The 14,636-nt window shown below is 53.1% G+C and overlaps 1 protein-coding gene across 2 annotated transcripts in view; it reads left to right on the forward strand.

The window, feature by feature from the left end:
- SCAP (SREBF chaperone) overlaps positions 1 to 14,636 on the forward strand; it is a 66,910-nt gene that overhangs the window by 43,090 nt on the left and 9,184 nt on the right. Inside the window, exons 14-21 of one of the 2 annotated variants that reach the window (XM_083466619.1) lie at positions 3,888 to 4,073; positions 5,563 to 5,764; positions 6,910 to 7,025; positions 8,502 to 9,084; positions 10,562 to 10,647; positions 11,778 to 11,863; positions 12,387 to 12,464; positions 13,118 to 13,284. In XM_083466619.1, the coding sequence (XP_083322745.1) occupies positions 3,888 to 4,073; positions 5,563 to 5,764; positions 6,910 to 7,025; positions 8,502 to 9,084; positions 10,562 to 10,647; positions 11,778 to 11,863; positions 12,387 to 12,464; positions 13,118 to 13,284 (1,504 nt within the window). The remainder of the gene's footprint in view (positions 1 to 3,887; positions 4,074 to 5,562; positions 5,765 to 6,909; positions 7,026 to 8,501; positions 9,085 to 10,561; positions 10,648 to 11,777; positions 11,864 to 12,386; positions 12,465 to 13,117; positions 13,285 to 14,636) is intronic. The other variant, XM_083466620.1, reaches the window with a different exon arrangement.

Consider the following 14,636-nt stretch of genomic DNA (forward strand, 5'->3'; position numbering starts at 1 on the left):
GATGCCCTGTCCCGAAAACCGCAGTACCTCGAAGAGGCGACGCCAGCGGCGGCCATGCACATCTTCGCGCCAACAGCGTGGGCGTGCGCTTCAGCCACAGTAGACCTGGATGCGGTGCGAAGGGCGTTGACGGACGACTCATTCGCGCAGGCGAAGATGGCAGAGGTGCACAAGGGCACGGCGAAGGGCGACGAGTTCCAGATACGAGACGGCTTGCTCTTACGTAAAGGGGCCGTCTACGTGCCGGGAGACGAACTTCGCGCCCGGGTACTGCAGCAGCTGCACGACGCACCCACGGCCGGGCACTTTGGCACAGAAAAGACGGTGGAATTGGTCGCAAGAGACTTTTGGTGGCCCAGACTGAGGGGGGAAGTCGCGGACTACGTCGCGAGGTGCGACACCTGCCAGAGGGCCAAGCCGGTGCACAAACCACCGGCGGGACTGCTGGAACCGCTGCAAACGCCGTTTGAACCATGGGAGAGGGTGGCCCTGGACTTTGTCACGGATCTACCCAGCTCGAGAGGCAAGACAGCTGTACTAGTGGTGGTGGACTTGTTCACCAAGATGGCACATTTCATACCGTGTGCGAAGGTGGCCACGGCAGAACAAACAGCCAAATTGTTCATAGATCACGTGTTCAAAGTGCACGGGCTGCCACGGTCTATACTGTCCGACCGCGGACGCCAGTTCATCTCGAATTTCTGGCAAAAGCTGATGGGCTTCCTGAACGTCAAGATCAACCTGACATCGGCAAGGCACCCGCAGACCAACGGGCAAGCGGAGAGGGTCAATGCCATCATGCAGCAGTACCTGAGATGCTATGCCAATCAACAGCCGGCGACGTGGGTGGATTACCTGCCGCTCGCCGAATTCGCCTACAACAACACGAAACACGTATCCACAGGGGTGACGCCGTTCTTCGCCAACAATGGGAGGAATCCCAGAACCTTCCCGGGACTGGACAGAGTGGGGGAAGGGGAACCACAGACGGCGGACGCTTTCGCATCTGAGTTGCAAGAGGTCCACGATCAACTCAGACGGCAGCTGGAGCTGGCGAAGCACGCATACAAGGTCCAAGCTGACAAGCACAGGCGAGTTGGCGAGGAGATCCGAGTGGGAGACTGGGTCTGGTTGGCAGCCCACGCGGTGCCGACCCGATCGTTAGCCAAGAGGAAGCTAGGGCACAAGCAACTCGGTCCATACCGAGTCGAAGCGCAGATCAACCCGGTGGCTTTCCGGCTGGTGCTACCAGAGGGTTCCAGGATGCATCCGGTGTTCCACAGGTCGGTGCTCACTCCCTACAGGGCACCGCACAGGTTCCAGGAACCAGGAACGGCACCGAGTCAGTCTCCGGAGCGGACGGAGGTGGGAAGATTGCCACAGCAGGACCCCATCAACGAAGTCACGGAGATTTTGGACTCCAGATGGGGGGAAGACGGAGTAGAATATCTACTAGCAAGGGAGGGCACCCGGGCCAGTACTAATAGCTGGGTGCCGGACTACGCCTTGGAGGAACCCCTGCTCAAGGATGAGTTTCATGCCCTTTTCCCACACAGACCTATGCCAGCGGGCTTCTTCGACGACTGGTTGTTCACGCCCACGCTTTCCTCCAGCACGTTCCATGGCTTCGACTCGGAAGGGGAACCCGCACCGCGCACACGTTCCCCAGAGGGGTCACCGGAGGGTTCGGCGTCCGACAACTCGTATTGGTGGGACGATCGGCCAGAGGAGCAGTGGCGCCGGAAGTGGCAGGAGACACCAGGTCCAGCGACAGACGCAGAGACGGACATGGACGTTTGCGGGGAGGACCTTGGTTTCGAGCACGGCGGCACCGAGATGGAGGCGGAGGAGACCACCGTTGACGAACGCGGGGAGGAAGACTCGGAGGTCTTCAGTTGGCGGCCAGCAACGGGGAGCGAACTGTATCCGACATTCACTCCCGTGATGACGGAGCACCCACCAACCACCCTTGAAAGCGGGGAGGGGGGAAGGGGGGGCTTCGAGGGGGGGATGGATGTCAGGGGTTCAGGAGCAGAGACGCAGAGAAGGGAGGAGACAGAGAGCGAGGGGGAGGAATACGAAGGAAGGATGAGTGGGGATGACGACCCGAGATCACCGAGCCTGTCTAGCGAGTCCGAGGATTCCCAGAAGGGAGCGCCAGCAGCCAGAGCAAGGGGGGAGAGCAGGGGGACACCCCAGGAAGAAGGGTCCAGAGAGGGATCAGAAAGCAGCAGTTGGAGATCGGGACCCACGTTCCCAGCCGGGAGCAGCGGGGAGAAAGGGGACCAGATATCGGGCTCCGGAGACTTTCAGAAGGAGGGAGGGCATGAGTCAGGAGTAGTCACGCCCACCTCGGGGAGCGAGGAAACGATCAAGAGGAAAGTGGAGAGTTGGGCGCGCGCGCCAAGTTCAAATGTAACGGAAGCTGGCGCAGCCAGCAGCCCAGAGAGTGAACCGAGTCCCAAAGCCCGCCGCAAGGAGGCGGAAGGGTCAGGGGGGTCCGCGCCAGAAGAGAGTAGGAAAGGAGAGACCCAGGGGGGCAGGAGGACCCAGAGACGGAAGGAAAGGCGCAGGAGGTGGAGCAAGGCTAGGGTATTAAGCTGGTGCGCTAGAGGCGGAGACTCAGACGGGTCTTCGTCGTTCTGACCTAGAAGAAGTAGGGCTGCACGTTGCAGTTTGGAAATGGAACCTGTAATCCAATAAAGACTCTTTGAAACTGAACGCTGGCTGACTTGGTCCTATGTGACCTGGGACTGGGCGGCAGCCCTGACAGTGCCTGTCAGGCAGAGAAATAGGACAGAGATGCAGAGGCATGGATTGATCAGAAATCATATCAAAATGGCTCAAATCCAGTCAACGCAATGCTTTGATCACAGACACAAATGGCTTGCTCCATATTTTTTATAATTTCCTCATAGCAATCCCACCTGATCACTACAAAAACTGTGGAACTCATCCCAACAGGAGGCAGTGATGGCCACCAGCTTGGCTTTGAAAGAGGATCGGACAAATTTATGGAGGAAGAGAGGGCTGTTGACGGCTACTAGCCGTGATGGAGCCTACGGTCTGCCTCCGCAGTTAGAGGCAGCAATGAGTCCGAATGCCAAGGCTCTTGTGCTCAAATCCTGTTTGTGGGTGTTCCACAGCCATCTGGTTGGCTGCTGTGAGAACAAGATGCAGAACTAAATTGGCCATTGTCCGGATCCAGCAGGATCCTCTTATGTTCTTTGCTCTTGTATCCTCTGATAACACGGGGTGCTCTTCTTTCCCCTCCAGCCATGCACTTTGGAATTACTTCATTTGTTTTGTTTACTTGCGCACTGCTTCCTCGTCCGTGTTCTCAAAGTAGCAGTAGTATTTTATGAAAAAAACAGAGCTCAGCAACAAGGGGTGGGGGTAAAAGCATTGACACCTGGGAGAGAATTAGCAAAGATTCAGAAAGAACAGCAGCTGCAGCGGAACCTCAGTTTTTGAACATTTCGGAAGCCAAACGCCAAAAACCCGGAAGTGAATGCTTCTGTTTTCAAACGCGACTCAGAAGTCAAATGGTTTCTGAAGCATGTTTCTCATTTTTTCCCCATTTACTTTGCCAACAGGCGTTTGATCCTTGGTTTTGAAACGTTTTGGAAGTCAAAACAGTTTTCCGGAATGGATTACGTTCGAAAACTGAGGTTTTGATAATCTACAAAAAAAATGTAGCTAAAAGCTGCCTTCTAGCTTATTCACACAGTACTGGACATTGCATCGAGCTAAGAAACGCAGGCAGCGAAAAAGCCATGAACTGAGTGAATGGCGTCCCCTGAGAAGGCCTTTCTGCCTCTTGCCCCTGCTTTTTCTACGTTGGCCGGTCAGTCCTGCCATTATCGCTTCTCTTACTGCTCTTTCAGGTACATCAGCATCCTTCCAGTGATCCCAGTCACTCTGTACCTGAACCCGCAGGAGGCCTTGGAGGCACGCCATCCTCACGAGGCAAATCGATACTACCCATTCTTCTCCCCGAGCAGCGAGAAGTCGGAGCAGGTGGTGGAAGGTGTTCCCAAAGTGCAAGGGCACCAAGACGTCACGCTGTACAAGTAAGAGAGCTGATCATGGGGGGGGGGGGGGGAGATGCTGCCAAAGTGAGGGGTGGGGAGGGAAGAGGGATTGCTGAGGGGGGCCAATAAGACACCCGCTGGTTTGTAAGCCTTTGCTGGGCATGGCATGCCACTCTCCTGCTTTAGAGTGGCTGGTTTCTCAGTATCTTGCAGAACACAAACTATCCTTTTTCCCTGAAAGTAAGACATCCTCCGAAAATAAGACCTACTTCCAGTTTTGCCTCTCGCTGTAATATAAGGCATCCCCCCGAAAACAAGGCCTCCCCCGATAATAAGGCCTCCCCCGAACATAAGGCCTCCCCAGAATATAAGGCCCCCGAAGCTACCGTACGGAGTCTGACTTCTCTGTACCGTAGCGGCAGGCGCTGCAGCGCAGCTCACTGATTGGCTGCAGCACAGCCAGAGCTGTTCAGGCAGTACGAGGTCTCTTTAAATCAGAGAGCCCGCGCCACTGCCAGGACAAGCCGCCTGCTGCTCTCTCTGCCCGGACAGAGTCTGGCTGACTCACAATTACACCAGTGTGGTGTAGTGGTTAAGAGCGGTAGTCTCGTAATCTGGGGAACCGGGTTCGCGTCTCCGCTCCTCCACATGCAGCTGCTGGGTGACCTTGGGCTAGTCACATTTCTTTGAAGTCTCTCAGCCCCACTCACCTCACAGAGTGTTTGTTGTGGGGGAGGAAGGGAAAGGAGAATGTTAGCCGCTTTGAGACTCCTTAAAGGGAGTGAAAGGCGGGATATCAAATCCAAACTCTTCTTCTTCTTCTTCTAAATGTGTACCGTATTCTTCTTCATGGAAAAATAAGACACCCCCTGAAAATAAGACCTAGCACATCTTTGGAAGCAAAACTTAATATAAGACGCTGTCTTATTTTCAGGGAAACAGGGTAGTGAGTCGGGTGAAAGGTCTGCTTTTATCCCACACAATTTATCCGAGATGTGTGCGCACCTTAAAATTACTATAAGAGAGCATAGCCCTGTGTTCTCTCTCAGCTGCACTGGCTCAAGTGCTAGATGACCCTGCTGTAGCCATTGGCATCTGTTTGCATCTGTTGTATTCTTTTCCTTTATTTATAGAAATATTTTATGCCATGTCATAAAAAGATATATCAAAGCAGTTTGCAGCAATAAAACCATGCAATAAAGAAGTTAAAAGCAGACATCAACTACCCCTTGTGGAAGGGTGCATTTTAATTGCCTGCAAAGGCCTGGCAGAATAGAAAAGCTTTAAGCAAACTATTGTTAGTTGGCACAGAAGGCTCCTGCCGAATCTCTAGTGGCAGGGAGTTCCACAGGACTGGTCCAGTGACACTGTAGACTTGGTTCCTTGTTGTCCAGTGAGCCTCACCCACTCGGGGAACAACCAGCCATGCTCCTGCAGATGGTCTCAGTGTACTTGAAATGATGGGATTGGAGCCAAAGGTATTTGTGACTGACTGACTGACCTCTCCATTTTCCACAAACCACCTCAGGGTCGCTGCTTTGGGACTGGCGTCTGGGATCCTCTTGGTCCTCCTGCTCTTCTGCCTGTACAAAATCCTGTGTCCCAAAAACTATGGGCAGAACGGGCTCTCCCACAGCCGGCGTAGAAGAGGAGACCTCCCCTGCGATGACTATGGCTACTCTCCGCCGGAGACAGAGATCATCCCTCTGGTCCTCAGGGGCCACCTGATGGTAAGAAGCAAGACCTTGATGTAGCAAATGCGTCTCACCCTCAGCTTCTCCATCCTGACAATAGCAGAGGCGAAACCACGTAGAGGAAGCACATGCAAACATAATGCTGTTGCAGAATTTTTAAAGGCTGTGTTTTTTGACAGCTCGATGCTGGGTGGGGTCACAGAAGGGGATGCTGTGGGTGCAAGAAACGCTAACAAGGGGGGGGTAAGGAACTGTGGGGCACAAAGCACCCTTTCCCAGTTGCCTGGCCACTGGGAATCTTTCCCAAAAGACCTAGTCTTCGCCAGTCAGTGCCCATAAGCTTTCAGAGAGAGAGAGACAGAGCTGTTGCCTTCCTTCCCTGCATGTTCACTTCTTGGAGATCCCTGGTTTGCCACTATTGAAAGGATAGGAAAGAGGATTGATAGATGAAGAGATACCATGGGGGGGGGGGATTTTTCTATATGCAAGTACAGCTGCTAGAATAGTGATTGCTGTTAGGTGGAAGTCACAAACGATACCCGCAAAGGAGGAATGGATTTGTAAACTAAATGAATATTTAATTTTGGCAAAATTAACCGCTGTAATAAGAAATCAGTCAAATCAAAAATTAAAAAAAGGAGTGGAAATATTTTGATGAATATATGGCAAAATATTGCCCCCAAAAAGATACGCTGACATGCCTAGATTAAAATGTGAAGTACTGGATGGAAGAAAAATTAGTAAGGAAAGATAATAAGAACATATAAATGATTTGAGAAGACTGTAGAACGCAAAGATTATTGTAAATTGCGTAATGTGGAGGAAATGGAGTGTCGGCAGAGGGAAGTGGGAGGAAGGAGAAAAGAATAATGTGATGGATTGAGGAAATATAAATGTAAATGTATGGGGGGATGGGGAGGAAATGGTGTTGGCTTTGGTACATCTGTATTGTAATATAATATGTGAAAACCAATTAAAAAGAAAAGAAAAGGGGGGGAAGGATAGGAAAGAGGGTGCCAAACTGGATGGATTCGCTCTGGTCTGATCCAGCAGCCAGACTTTTAAGGAGGCAAGCCGTGAGGCATAAACTGAAGTCCCCTTGTCCTCAGGGCACGATCCTTTCTGCATTGCATCAGTTGTTCAGCATTTGACCTGTTTTATTTTTTATTTATTTATTGCAGGACATTGAGTGCCTGGCTAGTGACGGGATGCTGCTTGTGAGCTGCTGCTTGGTGGGCCAGATCCGCGTGTGGGACGCTCAGACGGGCGACTGCCTCACTGTCATTCCGAAGCAAGGGTAGGTTTGGCTTCCTGCTGCCGACAGGCCGTTCAGGCTGATGGGCTACTAGCTTCAATGGCTCCCCATGGAAATGTGTGCAAGTCCTTGCTTGGTTGTCGATTGCTGGCTATAGATGACGCCCCAGTTTAAAAGGCAGTAGATTGTTTAGGTAAAGGTAAAGGGACCCCTGACCATTATGTCCAGTTGTGGCCGACTCTGGGGTTGCGGCGCTCATCTTGCTTTACTGGCCGAGGGAGCCAGTGTAGAGCTTCCGGGTCATGTGGCCAGCATGACTAAGCCGCTTCTGGCGAACCAGAGCAGCGCACGGAAACGCCGTTTACCTTCCCGCCCGAGCAGTACCTATTTATCTACTTGCACTTAGATGTGCTTTCTGCTAGGTTGGCAGGAGCAGGGACAGAGCAACGGGAGCTCACCCCGTCGCGGGGATTCGAACTGCCGACCTTCTGACTGGCAAACCATAGGCTCTATGGTTTAACCCACAGCGCCACCCGCATCCCTAGATTGTTTACTTAGCCATTTTTTTGCCATGTCCCTATTGGAGTTGCCGGTCCAGCCTGCTCCAGCCCTTATTGCGGACCCGGGTTCAAATCCACGTGCAGTCTAAATCTCTGGGTTTCCCTGCTCTCAGTCTCAGTTTCACAAAGGGTAGGTATCAAGAATCTACTGATGAGTGTGTTGTCTACCAGAACATGTCCAGAAATGCTTATGCACAAAGGCTGCCTGACATCCCTTGAGAAAACGTTGCCAGTGGTCTCTGAAGGAAAATTCTACTTCTGGCTGAAGTTGCTTAGTGGTACAAGGTGTGTTGCATCAGCTTCAATGGGTGGTCGCGCTACACCCCAAATGCCTGTTGTCTGTTCTCTGGTAGTCTCTAGGTTAGACTTCTGCAATGTGTTATATGTGGGGCTGCCTTTGAAGATAGTTTGGAAGCTGCAGCAGCCAGGTGGCAAGATGCTCTGACCACAAAACAACAATCCTGGGCTGATTCCACTGAGCGCCAGTTGATTTCTGGGCCCAATTCAAAGTCCTGGCTATGACCTAGAAAGTCTCTATACAGTCATACCTCGGGTTGAATGTGCTTCAGGTTGAGCGCTTTCAGGTTGCGCTCCACGGCAACCCGGAAGTAACGGAGCGTGTTACTTCTGGGTTTCACCACTCACGCATGCACAGATGCTCAAAACGTCACGTGCATGCGCGGAAGCGGCAAAACACAACCCGCGCACGCACAGACGTGCCATCACGTCTTACGTTCCATTCAGGATGCGAACAGGGATCAGGAATGGATCCCATTCGCATCCCGAGGTACCACTGTAATCTCTGTTTTTTTGCACACCCGGTCACAAACTTGCAGAAGAAATGAGCTGCTGGAGTGGCTTAGGTTGGGGGTCTTCTTAATTCCAAGGTGGCCATATCCCTCTCTGTGCTCTGCTTGACCCCTCACCCCATGTCCTCCTCTTCTTGGCTGCCTTCCAGGCTGCGTCGAGAGAACAGCGGCATCTTTGATTACCAAGACTGCTGGGACCCCAACCGCCTTGATAGCAAGAGTGGGCTAGATGACGGCTCTGATGGCAGCTGCCGCCGTCCCTTCAAGAGGGCCCGGAGCCCCCCGCAGCCCCTCCTGTTCAGCGACCAGCCCGACCTCACCTCCCTCATTGACACCAACTTCTCTGAGCAAGCCAAGGCCGCAACTGCCCCAGAGCCCCGCCACCGGGCCACCTGCGGCCAGCAGGAGTCCGGCTACGACTTCAGCAGCCTGGTGGAGAAGGTCTGCGAGGAACAGAACCCCTCCAACTGCGTGAACTTCTTGGGCTTCTCTGCCCCCTACGGACAGGTGGCCTTCAGCCCCCAGGCTGGCAGTGGGTCCAGATCCCCAGGGTGCGGGGGCGAGGAAGGGGACTGCGTAGCCCGCAGGAGCAGCCTTGGGGATGAGCCCAGTGCTGGGCTGGAGAAGACGCCTCCCCTTCCCTCTTTGGGCGGTGACTTTGAAAGCTCCATCTGGAGCCTGGAGCTGCAAGGGAACCTCATTGTGGCCGGCCGGAGCAACGGGAGGCTGGAGGTAAGGAAGGAGGCTGGGTCTTGTTGGCCTTGGGCTTTTTGAGGCCTGGGGGAAGCAGAGCCTTCCATAGCTGTGCTTGTTCGGCTGCAGAGTCTCCCCACCCCCCAAGCCCGGAAAGGAAGAACTCCTTTAGGTTTTGATCGCAGAGGACATCAAGGGAGGCATCAGCTCTCTGCCCTGAGGCTGTTGCACACAAAGCGATGTGCGCACACGCACACACACACACCAAGCCCATGACAGCTTAGCCCTGCTTGGGAGCTTTTGGCCCCTGGGCCCGATCAGGCCCACCAGGGATCCTTATTTGGCCCTCCCGCCTCTCCGCTACTGTTGGCTGTGGGATTGTAAACCCACGGGGCCAAATGGAACAGAATCAGAACTGTAAGCTAAGTGCACTCCAGCACCTTCCTTTCCAGTTGCAAGTGTAGTTCAGTGCTTTTAGAATTTGTACCTTAAAGCCCACTGATTAAAGAAGGAATGGAGAGCGCAGTCTAAAGGCTCCCATTTCGTATTGCTTCCATGCTATCTAGCAGTGTTAGAAACTCCGCTATATAAGCTAGGCACCAAGTGGTTCCTTAAACCAAGGTCACAGTCGCCAAAATGGAATGCGTAGTTGCCATTTTGGGGCAAGACAGCTCTAAAGCCTTATTTATCAGTCATGAGCTACGTTAAGAATGAGAGAACTTAAAGGCATCTTCGCTTGGTCACAAGTGGCCAATATTCATGTACAAATGTGCCTAATTTCGAACACTGCTTTCAAGCAGTGGCTGCAATCCCTTGGCATCAGGTGATTGAGAAGTGGATGTTCCTGGGGTCCACGGCGGGGAGGGGGCCGTTGTAGCTCTGGCCTGCCAACCAGACCCAGTTCCCATCTCTGTCTCAGAAGGTGCCACGGCCCCCTTGAGCAAGGGCAAGGGGAAATGGGAAGCCAATGAGCCAGAGGCCAACTCATGTAACACGCATCCTCACCTGGCATGGAACTGTCACTCTGTTTTCCTTACATCCCCAAATACCCCTAGTTCTGCAGAATGCCTTCTGGTAGTATACTCATATCTTGGGTTACAGATGCTTCAGGTTGTTTTTTTCCAGGTTGCGGACCGCAGAAACCCAGAAGTACCGGAACGGGTTACTTCTGGGTTTCATCGGTTGCGCATGCGCAGAAGCGCTAAATTGCACTTTGTGCATGCGCAGAAACGCCAAATCACAACCTGCGCAGATGTGGGTTGCGAATGCTGCGGGTTGCAAACGTGCATCCCGCACGGATCACATTTGCAACCCAAGCATCCACTGTATATGCCAAGAGGTTCCCCCAAGAGCCTGCATGCTGTCTCCAGACTCTGATGTGGGCAGGGGATGAGAAGCAACTGAAACATAACCAAGTTTCTCTCCCCCCCCCCCATTTCTTTATATGGTTGCTGTCCGGACTGGTGGGAGTTGTATCCCAAAACATCTCTCTCTCTCTCGGCCTCTTGTCTTGCAGGTGTGGGACGCCATTGAAGGCACTCTGCATTGCAGTAACGAAGATGGCCAGTCAGGCATCACTGCCCTTGTCTTCCTGAGCAGCAGGTAAGCAGCCCGACTCCTCCAGGCCCAGAGCATCTCTCAGTAGCTGATGGTTAGTCCTGTCTGGCTGATGGACCAGCTAGATTTAGGAGTCTGCCTTGACCCCCTGCTGCTGCTCCACCATGCCTGCCTTTCCCAAGTGATCGCAACCTCTCACCTCTCCTGACTGCAGGAATATTGCTCAGGTCTCAGGAGGGTGAGGCTTTCGGTCTGCCTTCACCCGGGAGGAGCTCCTCCTTGCGGTCAGCCCTCAAGCAGAGAGTCTCCAGGCCTCCCTTGGCTTTCCACAAGGCACGTGATGATCCTTGGGTCTCCTGTGTAGACTCTCCCCTCTCCCCACCCTTTGCCAGCCAGTCCATGCAGCTTTGATTGCCTTTCTTGTGTGACTTCCAGGGCAGCTCCTCAGTCCCAGAGCTGTGCACTCATTTCCTTATCCCCCCCCCCAATAACCTCTTCACAAGGCCCACAGGGGCAAGAGAGAGCCAGTGTGGTGTAGTGGTTAAGAGCAGTGGACTTGTAATCTGGTGAACTGGGTTCGCTTCCCCGCTCCTCCACATGCAGCTGCTGGGTGACCTTGGGCTAGTCACACTTCTCTGAAGTTTCTCAGCCTCACTCACCTCACAGAGTGTTTGTTGTGGGGGGAGGAAGGGAAAGGAGATTGTTAGCTGCTTTGAGACTCCTTAGGTAAAGGGACCCCTGACAGTTAAGTCCAGTCGCGGACGACTCTGGGGTTGCGGTGCTCATCTCGCTTTACAGGCCAAGGGAGCTGGCGTTTGTCTGCAGACAGTTTTTTCCGGGTCATGTGGCCAGCATGACTAAGCCGCTTCTGGTGAAACCAGAGCAGTGCACGGAAACGCCGTTTACCTTCCCGCCAGAGCGGTACCTATTTATCTACTTGCACTTTGATGTGCTTTCGAACTGCTAGGTTGGCAGCAGCAGGGACCGAGCAACGGGAGCTCACCCCATTGTCGAGACTCCTTAGGGGAGTGATAAAACGGGATATCAAATCCAAACTCCTTCTCCTCCTCCTCTTCTTTTCCTCTCCTGTCCCAGGCCACAGGGACAAATGTTGGCTGGGCTTGTGTGAAGAGGGAGTGCTCATGTTTCTTTTTCCTTCTGTACCCCTTGGATAGGATTGTTGCTGCTAGGCTGAATGGCTCCCTGGATTTCTATTCCTTGAGGACGCACACCTCTTTGGATCACTCCCAGCAGCTCAGAGGTGAGTGTTGCTCTCCCCACATCTCCCAGGTGGAAGCAGAAGTTTCTTGGCCTGCTGTGGTCACTGCTCCTCCAGGTTCAGGCTGCTCTCTGCTCTGCTTTCCTCTGGATCTGCCCAGGATCCAGTAGTAGAAGAGCTGGCAGATAATTCCTCCCCCAGCAGCAGGACCTGGCTAGCTTCCTGCACCTATGGCTTCCATGTGCTTGATATAATAATAATAATAATAATAATAATAATAATAATAATAATAATAATAATAATAATAATAATAATAATTTACTATTTATACCCCGCCCATCTGGCTGAGCCTCCCCAGCCACTCTGGGCGGCCTCCAAAAGAGTATTAAAATACTGTGATACATCAAACATTAAAAGCTTCCCTAAACAGGGCTGCCTTCAGATGTCTTCTAAAAGTCTGGTAGTTGTTGTTCTCTTTGACATCTGGTGGGAGGGCGTTCCACAGGGCAGGTGCCACTACCAAGAAGGCCCTCTGTCTGGTTCCCTGTAACTTGGCTTCTCGCAGGGAGGGAACCACCAGAAGGCCCTCAGCGCTGGACCTCAGTGTCCAGGCAGAACGATGGGGGTGGAGACGCTCCTTCAGGTCTACTGGACCGAGGCCGTTTAGGGCTTTAAAGGTCAGCACCAACACTTTGAATTGTGCTCGGAAACGTACTGGGAGCCAATGTAGGTCTTTCAAGACTGGTGTTATATGGTCTCGGCGGCCGCTCCCAGTCACCAGTCTAGCTGCCGCATTCTGGATTAGTTGTAGTTTCCGGGTCACCTTCAAAGGTAGCCCCACATAGAGCGCATGGCAGTAATCCAAGCGGGAGATAACCGGAGCATGCACCACTCTGGCGAGGCAGTCCGTGGGCAGGCAGGGTCTCATCCTGCGTACCAGATGCAGCTAATAAAGAGCAGCCCTGGACAGTAGCCCATCTAGCAGAGCATCCCAGTCTCACAGTGGCCACCAGGTACCTGGGGGAAACCTGCAAGCAGGATCTGAGCACGAAAGCCCTCTCCCCTCCAAAAGCATTGCCCCACCGCCCTGTGGAGACACAGCAGAGACATCCTTGATAGCCTCCTCCTCTTCCATGAATTTGTCAAATCCTCTTTCGAAGTCGTCTGGGTTGGCAGCCATCCCTGCTGCCTTTGGGAGCGAGGTCCATAGCTTATCTGTGTGCCGCGTGAGGAGGGACTTTCTTTCCCCCGTCTCCTGAGTAGGAAGAGGCCTGACCAAACCCATCTTTCCCCCAGGAACACCCAGCAGGAGCAGCCTCCCATCCTCTCCCATGTACAGCAGCAACGATGTCATCACGTGTCAGCTGACCCACACGGTGACTTGCGCTCACCAGAAGCCCATTACAGCCCTGAAGGCTGCAGCAGGGCGTCTGGTCACAGGGAGCCAGGATCATACGCTAAGGGTGAGTAACTGGGGGCTGGCAAACGTGCTGTGGAGTGGCGTTGGCTACAGAACCTCTTTGTTCCGGCTTCTCTTTCACGTTGTCCATGCCTTGCCTGTGGCCTGGCAGCCGTTCCTTGACTTATTGGTGGTGCCAACCAGGGATGGAGCCTTCAAGGGGCAGGCTGAGGATTGCGGCTCAAGAGAAGGTGCCTTTATGTAGGGCCAACGAGGCTGGCCAAGATGGAGCTCGCCCGTGTTGTTTTGTGAGCGCTCTCCCACTTCCCGGAGGAAGCTTCTGAGGGCAGACTGGAGGAAAACAAGCTACAGTGGTGCCCCGCAAGATGAATGCCTCGCAAGACGGAAAACTCGCTAGACGAAAGAGTTTTCCGTTTTGGAGGTGCTTCGCAAAACGAATCTCCTATGGGCTTGCTTCGCAAGACGACAATGTCTTGCGAGTTCCTGCTGGTTTTTTCCCCTCCCCCCTTTTTCTAAGCCGATAAGCCGCTAATAGCGCTAATCCGTCAATGGGCTTGCTTCGCAAGACGAAAAAACCGCTAGACGAAGAGAATCACAGAACGGATTCTTTTCGTCTTGCGAGGCACCACTGTACCGTATTTTTCGCTCCATAAGACACACCTGACCATAAGACGCACCTAGTTTCTAGAGGGGGAATTCAAGAAAAAAATATTATTTAAAGGGAGCGCTGAGCCGAGCCTGTATGCATCCCAGGCTCTGCTCAGCGCTCCCTTTCACGAGCCGTGTGAAGCGTGTGTGTGTTGCTTGCAGGCTTTTCCTGAGGAGGGAGAAGGGCAGCCCGTCAGTGACTCGGGGAAAAGCCCCCAAGAGCCGCACACAGGCTCCACGCGGCTCTTTAAAAGGAGCGCGGCTCTTGGGGGCTTTTCTGGGAGGTGGGGGAAGGGACTGGGGGCCTAAGCCAGAAGCTAGAACAACGAGAGGGCCATAAACAGCCTCGGCCAAATTCTAAGCATACGCCTCCTTAGGAACGCAAGTCACTTTTTTCTTGCAGTCCATATGCAATACACATTACATTAGAGGAGGATAAAGCATTTGAGTGTCTCCCTCTCTCTTTCTCCCCAAGCTGCAATCACAGGATCTGGTGCCCAGGGTCAGAAGCCGGAGACTCTCAGGTTGCTTTAAAAAAACAAACTAACAGCAAGTCGCTAGTCCTCAGGGCTGGGCTTAAAAGAATATAAAAGCACAGGGAACATCTGTGGAATCTGAGTGCAATCCATTGGGGGGGGGGGATCGCCCTCAACATGACCCCAACGAAGTTGCCCCTAAAACCTGAGGAAGTCTGTTTAAATCAGAGAAAGACCTACATTGGCTCTCAGTAAGTTTCTGAGCACAATT

The sequence above is a fragment of the Podarcis liolepis genome, assembly GCF_965112155.1.
Source record: "Podarcis liolepis genome assembly, chromosome: 12".
Lineage (NCBI taxonomy): Eukaryota > Metazoa > Chordata > Lepidosauria > Squamata > Lacertidae > Podarcis > Podarcis liolepis.